This window comes from Montipora foliosa, chromosome 1 (genome assembly GCF_036669935.1).
Source record: "Montipora foliosa isolate CH-2021 chromosome 1, ASM3666993v2, whole genome shotgun sequence".
Taxonomy (NCBI): Eukaryota; Metazoa; Cnidaria; class Anthozoa; order Scleractinia; family Acroporidae; genus Montipora; species Montipora foliosa.
This window is the reverse complement of record NC_090869.1, coordinates 6,742,336-6,752,335: the sequence shown is the minus strand read 5'-3', so window position 1 is coordinate 6,752,335 and position 10,000 is coordinate 6,742,336. Positions and strand designations below refer to the sequence as shown.

The window sequence follows — 10,000 nt, the reverse complement described above, 5'->3', positions numbered from 1 at the left end:
ACAGGTATTGTTGTTCCTTTTTAAGAATTTTGTCGACGCAAAGAACCATTTGGGCCAAATCGTTAACCGTTGCAGAGATATTTATCATAGCAGTCCTTTATCTGTTTTAGGACGTTAGCTTCTGAACGAACCTCAATCCACAAAAATCTTGTTGTGGCTATTGGACTTGCGCAGATCATCTTCTTGGCTGGAATTGACGCAACTTATAATCCCGTGAGTCATATTTTATTACAGGCGGCTAGATAAAATATGAACCTAGCCCTCTAAAATGAGGAAAATTTAAAATACTTTTTTTCACCGTTCTAGCGTTTCTTACGACTGTGCATAGCTAGAGTATGCATAACAGTTTACAAGAATTGAGGATTACAGTGAAATACTTTCATGTTCATTTTTTTAAAATCTTTTTTCGATTTTCTTGTTTTATGTTCTTTCAAATTCTCTTCCTCTCATTTCCTTTGTGGTTTCACTTTTAATTATTTTCCGTTGAGGGCTCAAGGTCCTTGAATACCGCTGATTTTCGCTCTGTTTTTAGACAAGACAAGACTTGATAGACATCGACTGCACATCCAGTACCGAATGGTCCACATTTATTGAGAAATGATCATGCACAAAAAGTTGGGTTTAAGAATCAACGTTTTCATTAAGTGTGAACAAATAAGAATTTGATCACCCTGTGTAGTTTTTTTAATTGAAATGGATTGATTGAAATCTATGCCAACAGATAGCTTGCAAAGCTGTGGCCCTTTTCCTACACTATTTTTACACAGCGGCCTTTACATGGATGTTGTGTGAGGGAATTCATCTATACAGCAAGGTGGTCGAGGTGTTTAGTGAAGGATCCAAGATGAAATACTACTACGCTCTGGGGTGGGGCAAGTATATCCTCCATGTTAGCAGTCATGTGAACAAATGAGAACTTCAAGTAACCTTACTTGAGGCAAACGTTTGACTTTTCTATGACGCTCTCGTTTTTTCAGGTTTACCGCTGACCATTGTGTTCATTTCTGCCTGCTCCCGCTGGAGTGGATACGGCAATGAACGAGCGTATGTGTAACGTTGTTTTACGTATTAGTTAGCGATAAATTGCCATACATGACCTATACATATCTCTTTCTACCTGACTTTGAGGGCTATACTTGAAGTCCATTTCGCAATTAATTGAATTAAAGTCGAAAAAACAAGGTGCTGTTAATGACGCTAAGGACCGAGATAACAAGCGTTGTAATAATACCATATTCTTGGTAAGAGAAACAGGAGGCGGAGGGGGGGGGGGGGTGGATTTACACTGAGCCGCCCTATAGAATTCCACCACCCCCTGCCTAACGTGACTAATTATATTTCATGTAGTATCTCAGAGAAGTGGATTTTAACTTTTTAGGTGTTGGATTTCCATCGCCGATGGTCTCATTTGGGCATTTGTTGTTCCAGTACTAATTATCATGATGGTAAGGAATCGACTGTAACCTGGTGCGCTTACTTGTGAATCAATAATAATGGAGTGTAATGCCATACTCAAGACAAATCAAGAAGATTTTGAGAGGAATTGAGCAACGTTTAGAAGACCGACGCCCAACTTTGGTTGAGAGCTGCATATTTAACACTCTACTCTTAGTACACGCCTTCATACAGCACAAATCACGAGTGGATATTGAAGACAGGGAAATGTTGCTTAGATTTGCAAGAAAAATACTGCTTGTAGTTAACATTTCTTTTATTTTCCTCTCACGATAGTCTGCACATAACCTCTGGCGTGGCTCATTATTATTATCATTTTTTATTATTTTTATTTTTATTTTTTTGCAGATTAATTTCGTTATTATGATCATGGTCATAAGGGTTGTTGTAGCATCAGTGACGTCACTGCAGAATTCAGGCAATAACTCTCAAGTCAGGTGTGTACACATGATGAAAATCTCACAAAATCACAATACGGAAAAAATTGGACCTCATTCATGAATTTTAGCAATTAAGCATTTCCGATGTCCTTTCGTTGTGCCAAATCATTGATAATCATTCCAATGAACATTGTACAGAAAATTGCAGCTCTGACTAGATACATACTAAAAATGCTAAACATCTGTATCATGTTGTCATCGCCGCCTAATTAGTACCCAACGCGCAAATCTTCTGTGCGAATGATCTTTGCCTAACACTCAGGGTCTACTTTTGTAGAATTTCAGATGAATAGACCTTATCTTAGAACAATGATGTAGGAGTGTAAGAAGCCGATACCTTCTTAAAGGAAATAGTGGTGGCAACCAGAGAAGATTGCCCTCAGAGAACTGAGTGGACTATTATAGTCCACTCAGTTCTCTGAGTCCACTCTTCTCTGAGGGCAGTCTTCTAAATCCTATTTAATATTCAAAATATATTATTTTGATGAAGCCAAAGTTTGCACAATCAGTGTGATCATTTTCCCACAACCCAGCGCTCATTAGAAATTCCCTGCCAATATTGTTTCAGAGCTGGTCTCAAGGGCATGGTTGTGCTGCTACCACTGCTGGGACTGACCTGGGTGTTTGGTATTATGGCCATTAACAAAGACACCATTGTGTTCCAGTATCTATTTGCCATTTTAAACTCATTGCAGGTTAGAATATTTAACGGGTCTGCGGTTTTATTTTTCTTGTCTGATTGGAAAGAACCAGAATTTGGCTTATTTGATTGATGGATATTTCTAGCGTCATCAAACCAGCTTGAGAGGACTGTAATCAACGCAATGACAAGCGGACAAGCGTCACCGTGTTGCAGCCAAAATAATATCCCATTAATTAAAATGGGTGATTCCCATAGAGGACGACCTTAACCTCACTTTCGGTATGCATCTTGATTTTCACACTTCAGTGTGTTGGAACGTGTCAGGCAGAGATGGGTACACTTCCGTTTTTTGTAAGGTTAGGTCGCGTGATTACGGCTGGAACCTACTTCTGTCTCTATAGTCCCATCCCTAAAGCGGTTGCCACAGCTGAGTGTACAAGGTGACTGGCATTTTTGCTTAGGGCCTGGGTTCAATTAAATACCTTGATCATAATGAGTAATTCACTGTCTAACTGAGGCCTGTATTGTCTTACCATCTCATTCGTAGGGACTCTTCATTTTTGCTTTTCACTGTATTGGAAATAGCGAGGTAAGCATTTTCTCCCCATGTGTCATTCAGTCCTATTCAAATATCCATAAATAAATGTTTCATATATTTAATAGGTCCGAGTAGCGTACAAAAGGCTGCACGAGAAGAGAACCTTAGCAAAGACTTTGCCTGAACATTCACTCTCCACTTCACATCATAGCCGGGTAAGTCTTCGACCTTACCTTTCTTGTTAGAGCTAAGATTTCTCTATTTTTTTTTCTGCTAGTCGCTCAGATCCCACTGGCAAGCCGAATAAAAAAACGAGACTTGCCCAATTTTTTTTCAAAAAATCATACTTCCCTGCATCCGGATTATAGCGGAGCTCCGCTCGCGGAGCACCATGGGTAATGTTTTTATGTTTTTTTTTTGTTTTTACGAGACATCTGGTTTGTCTCTTCTACTGGGCAAACCTGCCCAGAGGGAAAGAGCTCGAACAGGACTCGCGGTCCTATGCGAGGTGCTCCACCCTACCCTATCCAGACCAGAAAGACCAGACCACAACACCGGGAACTATGTGCCCTACTCTTTACGACAAGTCTGCGGGTTCTTTTACGTCCCACAGGATTATGAACATTGAAGGGTTGTGAGACGGGACCCCCAGCTTATCGTCGTTATCCGAGAAGACTAGAGTCTAACCATTTGCAGATGTAATTACAAAGGCAGCACTTTCTCCTCAGTTATTTAAAGACCCTGAGTGTTGGTCCGGCCGGAGTTGAACTCACGACCTCCCGCGTGACAGCCCGGTGCTCAACCAACTGAGCGGGCGGTGCGCGGTAACAAGAATATATGGTAACCAATCGGTGCCAGAAAATTGGTTTTGGTCCCCGTACGACTGTACGTACGTCCACCCCTCCATGTATGCCAATGTGACCAGTAGCACGTAACCATATTGTCAAGGTCAGCTTTTTTTTTAAGTTGACCGCTGACTCGGCTCCGATTGGATCCCAGGCACAAGCCAGGTTAACTTATTGTAAGAATAAATAACCCGGGATCTTCGCTTTTTGGGCTTGGCTAAATCTGTTCATTATGACTGGGAGGGAAAACCAGACAATTACCCGGGGTTTGAGTGATCGTGTCCCATTTCGTGAAAGTCCCGAAACTTTTCGGATGCTACAGTTCCCTCTCTATGCATGAGTACAAATTAAAGAACCTTTAAGCTAGCCATGAAACGTCGCAATCATTTTCCCTTTTGTTCCCGTAATAGCCTATTGACCAGTTTTTAAAAACCAGCGGATAGCAGTTTTACAAATGGTTTTCGGGCTTGGGACCCAGGTTATTTTTCGATTGCTCTTTTCCGCGTAAATTATGTTAGTTAGTTTATGTATCTATGACGTAATAGATCACCTCGCGTATTGTTTGAGTCGACGGCCCGTCGACGATAGTTGACGAGAGAAGTCGTCCTAAACTGATGAAGATGGCCTGGGTAAACGATCACTCAGAAGAAAAATGTATGAGTTTAATCTCCAAGCCATGGGCTCCTTCCCTCATCCAGTAGCTTTTTTAATATCAACACATCCAATGATTTCATTGACACCAAATTTAATTTATTTTTGCCACTCATTCGCTCTTTTTCCTTAAATGGTATTTCTACAGGAAAAAAGAAGGATGGATTCACACGAAACTCATGTGACAGGAGACGATGACATTGTTGTTACCAAAACCATTCGCAGCGTGTCGGGTAGGATTTGAAATCATTTTCAGAGTAAATAAAGAGTCCTTTTATAATGAATTTGTAGCTTCGGTTGTATCAAGTTTTTCATTCTTCAGCGAAACGTCGCTTTTTTTTGAGTGCCTCTTCAACCTTAGTTTGCAAATGCAAATATTCAAGCTTTCATTAATGATGCTTAAGTTCTAATGAGTGGATAATAGGCTTTTAAATCGACGTTACTAGTCCCATTTTCTCCTCACTTGGACTTGTAATCAAAATAGCGTCTTGCTGATGAGATATTTCCGTAATTCGCCCTCTACCGCTACCGCTACCACTACCACCACCACCACCACCACTGCTACTACTACTTCTTACAGGAAATGGATCAAATCCAATTATTATTCTCCACCCACCACGACATCTATTCGACTTGAGGCATTGACAAAAGTTCCGTAGGTTTCGCATCAATTTTGCTCTGTCTTGTATCAAGCCATTCTGGAATTTTCTTGTTTTTGTACTTTGCAGATGTCAAGCTCTCTGGCGACAACGTGGCTATGCAAACGGTTAAGTATTCAACCAAAATTTAATATCCCAAGAAAGCTTCCTATGTGTATTGAATTGTACTGAAAACATGACACAACTAAAGCTGGAATTCAAACTTTTAAACAATTTGTGAAAGTATCCTTGAAAATCCGCGTTAACTTAAAAACTACTTAGGTAAAACAACATCGACATTATTTCTGGTTTTGTAAGATCTCTTAAATCATACATTAGTCAAAGTTATTTCCGGTTAAAATAAACTACAGTGAATTTAGGAATAATTTAAAATAATGAAATATAGGTATATCATTTATCTTTCTTTTTTTTCTATCATATTAATATTATCCAACTTATCGTATTCCCTTCAGTTTGGAGATACTGATTCTGGTCGCTGGTCATTAAACTGCCCTTCACCGGACCCGTAAGTCAATTCAATGATAACAAAACACATAACTTAACATTTTTATAAAAATAAATAAAAACAATCCCCACACCCAAACCTTTTGACCTTCCGGGGAACTAAAAAGATATAATGGGCAACGAGGAAACAGAGACGGTAAATACCCAAGGAAGCAAAATAGATTAAAAAAATTTTTAGGGAAAAAAAACAAAGAACAACGTGATGAGTAATATCGGCAACAAGGAAACACAACCAAATTTTCAGTAACCTGAACCAACTATCATCTGAACATTGTCCTTATAAGAGAACCGGAATGACTCGAAGGACTCCAACAGCAACAACGACGGCAATAAATGCAACTAAACTCAGTGTTTCAAGCAATTTTCAGATCATAGGTAAAAATGGATCTTGTTAAAACCATTTTAAAAAGAGAAAGGAGAAGAATGTAAGAAATTTTTCACGCACAAATTTACTAGAACTGGAGAATATATGTTAAACTTAGCTAACAAATAAATAACAGACATAACTTCAATGATAAAGGCTAAAGACAAATGGGAAAATTTTCCGAATAAGTTACGAAACACTGTAGCGAGAGGTTTGGGCCGAGGTCGTCCCAGGCTTTTCGCGACTTTGCGTTGGCCTGGGCCGACGACGAAAATTGTGTGAGTGGTCAAAAAAGTCTCTCCCTGAATTGAAAGATTATTCTTAATTTACAATTTGCTCCAAGTGAAGTATTATCGTTCATTTTGGACACTGAAAGCCTGATCGGGATCATGGGAAATAAACATATGTTTTCAAAAAGACGAAACCTAATGTCTGACCTCGCGGGACTCGAAGCTGGGAACATTTGATTAATTGCCCCTTCACTTCATTATTCAGCAATGATTTTATATACATACCAATTAGTTTTGGTAAATAATCGGCACACTTGCCAGCCAGTTGATCTTTAGTGGTTAAGTGGATAAAAACAGTTCTTTCAAAGTGGGTGCTTCGAGTTCAAATCCTGCCCAGAGATTACTTATACTTTTTTTTCTTTTTATGTGCTACCACAAGTCCAGGGACAGAGTAATCTAAGTGGAGGATAACATTTCATTTGGAGCAAACGGAAAGAGATCTTTTTGGGGTGATCCAGCGTTGGTACTGTCCCTTGTCACCGCTTGTTTTCCCGGCCTTTTGGTCATGCACCAAGCAGTTACACCTCTTACATTAAAGCCACAATCTTCCTTAATTTTGAATATCACTCTTTTTCTTTGTAGATTACTAGTCGACCATACGGATCATCAGGCAAAAAGAGCATAATGTCTTTATCAAGCAGACATGAAAGAACAGACATTGATTCCACAGAACGAAAAAAACTGTTAAACAAAGCAACAAAAACAGACAAATCAAAACCGTACTTTGAAGTCTTCAGATCATGCATTATATCATAAATTGGATTCTTTCGTTTTCTCAGTCACTAATATTTTAATGGTGGAGGTAAATGTTTTGAAAATAGTTTTTTAGTTGGGGTCATTACTCAATAAGCCCCAGCCAAAAATACTTCCAAAACAAACGAACAAACAAACAATTCGCGAGCAAAAGGGAGTCTGCGTCTGCCTCAACCTCGTTCCCAAGGTCCTCTTTCTTCCTCCCTCGAGAAAGTACGAGTGGTTGCGGCTGGTCGCGTGCCTATGAGTACAAGTGAAATGCGCGCGGAGGGGTGGTCCTCGACTTAATAACTTTGTCAACAGTATTCAGTTCTATCTAGGCGATGGCGAAACATATTGTTTTTGTTTTCCAAATGGCGCCTACGTTCTTAAGGTAGACTTCAAGTTGTGCTGCCTTTGATTTTTAATAGTAGGTAAAACAAGCAATTCGACTGAAAGTGTTGTATTTAAGGGTTAGTTGTAGTGGCAAGTACTGTAGCGGGAGTACTTCCAACAAGACACTGAGGATAATTACTTTGTTCGAGTATAATGGACCGTCCAGTGCCACGCGATGTTTAATTTCCAGAACGTTAACCTTCGTGCAGACAAGTGAACCAAGGTACTTCCTCGAGAGAGGCCAGAAAAAGGACTCTGGGAACGAGATTGAGTCTGCTTGTGACACATTTTAGAGAAACACTCAATTTCAGCTGTATAGCCACGCAACTATTCGTCATTTTCCTTGAAATTAGATGTTCAACTATCCGTAGGATTGTCTTCAAAAGGGCCCTTGTCATGTGACGACGATCAGGTCAACTTATCCGTTTGTAAGTTGATGTAAAATTATTTAATCGTCCTATATTCTTGAAGGAATTAGTTCGAAAAGTGGATGAGTTGATTTATTTTCTGCCGGTTTTGCGGTAACGCCAACGTTGCATGAGTTAATAAGAACATGATTCCGAGCGCCCAGGCCTCAGTTGTTCAAAAGATGGATAACGCTATCCAATGGATAAGTCATAGCGTAACCAATTGTGCTATCCAATGAATAGTAATTTATCTAGTGCCGGATAGCGCTATCCACCTTTCGAACAACTGGGACCAGGAAAATGTAAACATGTAACACCGCCGTTCGCCGTACGCTAAAAATACATCGTCTTCTGCGTCCGGCGATTTAAGAAGGCGGGCCATGAAAAGCGTAGATAATAATAATTGATGTCCTGTGAAAATATTGTAACACATAGCCATTCAGCTGAAGGGACAGCTATTCTTAGAGTTATTTTCATAGAGTTATGTCGTAGAGTTAGAGTTAAGTTTCCAAAATCCTGATTTCTAGATTTTGGAAGCAAAAGTTCATAAAAGCTCACCTTAAGCCTAAAACTTTTGTTTTGGCCTAATTCGGCCTAAGGTTAGCTTTTATGCATGTTTAGGATACTTCCTGTATTTCTGAATTCAGGATTTAGACCTTCCAAAATCTTGAATTCAGGATTTTGGAAACTAAACTCTAACTCTAATGTCATAACTCTATGAAAATAACTCTATTGCTAGTCAACCTCTTCAGCGAAAACCATTGTCTTCGTTAACTGTTTCGCTCAAGGGCGGTTTCGCACAAGCCAAAATATATGTACAAATTCATGTCATATACCTTGTATGAATGATTGTGTAGCTGGGATTAGAATAAAGTCTGGTCGATTCAAACAATAATGACTGAGTCTGGTAGTCTCCTCGTTAGACAATAAATGAATAAATAATGAGTTGGAATGACGGGAATATGCAGGAAAAGCAGCACTTAATACATGTAAGTGTTACTGAAATCCAAAAAGAAACCTGGGGGGGGAGGGGGGGGGGGTAACCACGCATTTGTCAAAGATAATTCATCAACAATATTTGTAAAAAGCTTAAGAATACAAAGCAGTGTAAGGCCTTTTTTTCCAAATTGAAGCTTTATTATCTCTGAAAAATGCATGATTACCCCCAATTTTCTTTTTGGATACCAAGAGTTCTTGCTTAGTTCTGCTTACTCCGCATAGTTTTAAACCGCGCAAAAATAGCCTTGTATCAGTAAGCATGACCCATATAGGAATCCTGAGTGACGTCTCGAGATGGGCAGAAGGTATGCGCAATAACAAAAGTAGGTGATGACACGCATGCGCACTGGAGAGATTTTATGCCCTGGATTAATATCGTCAGGCACAACACTGACAAAATAAAGCCAACTTTGATCAGTTTTTTTCTACTTTCTACTCAAGAATATACACGTCACAATTGTGAAGAGAAACGATTTTAACATTCTGTCTAAAGTCCAATTTTCGAACAACGTCCAATTTGGCAAAGTCCAATTTTCCAACGATATTTCAATATTTTCAAGTAGCCTATTCAAAAACACTTATTTATCACTAAGGTGGGCTGTCTTTTCTGTTGTTGACTATTGAGTCCCATTTTTATTCTAGAAAAGCATATTTCGGACGAATATATATGACCAGTTGATCCTCAATTTTGGTTTTAGTCTGGCGTTTCTCTTTTTGTAAATGCACTTGAGAAGCCCGACACCAGTAAAAGATTCATTTGGCCAGAAAACGGATAGACTCCCATTCGATTTTAATAAAGAACCATATTTCCTTCATGTGTCGTGAACTAGACATCAATGACCATGACTTAAAAATACGATAAGAGGTAAAATAAACTTGAGCGATAAAGCAGCAAGACAGTAACGATTGCGCCATAGCGAAAGCGTTTCCGTCATTCATTTGCAAACCAACACTACTGTGGTACTACAGTAACTCAAGTATTCCTTGTGCGTTGTACGTTTTTCGGTTAAAGTAAGACTTTCTTTTGTGATGAGAAAGGCTTGCAGTTTCTGCTACTGGTTCCACATAAGACAGTCC

At 39.3% G+C, this 10,000-nt stretch overlaps 1 protein-coding gene across 1 annotated transcript in view; it reads left to right on the top strand.

Moving 5' to 3' along the window:
- Positions 1-8,813, top strand: part of LOC138008884 (uncharacterized) — a 75,987-nt gene extending 67,174 nt beyond the window's left edge. The window contains exons 31-42 of the mRNA XM_068856187.1: positions 111-213; positions 722-872; positions 978-1,044; positions 1,379-1,445; positions 1,804-1,892; positions 2,464-2,590; positions 3,086-3,127; positions 3,202-3,291; positions 4,721-4,805; positions 5,301-5,338; positions 5,684-5,736; positions 6,972-8,813. Of these exons, the coding sequence (XP_068712288.1) occupies positions 111-213; positions 722-872; positions 978-1,044; positions 1,379-1,445; positions 1,804-1,892; positions 2,464-2,590; positions 3,086-3,127; positions 3,202-3,291; positions 4,721-4,805; positions 5,301-5,338; positions 5,684-5,736; positions 6,972-7,014 (955 nt within the window). The 3' untranslated portion in view covers positions 7,015-8,813. The remainder of the gene's footprint in view (positions 1-110; positions 214-721; positions 873-977; positions 1,045-1,378; positions 1,446-1,803; positions 1,893-2,463; positions 2,591-3,085; positions 3,128-3,201; positions 3,292-4,720; positions 4,806-5,300; positions 5,339-5,683; positions 5,737-6,971) is intronic.
- Positions 8,814-10,000: the final 1,187 nt, after the last annotated feature.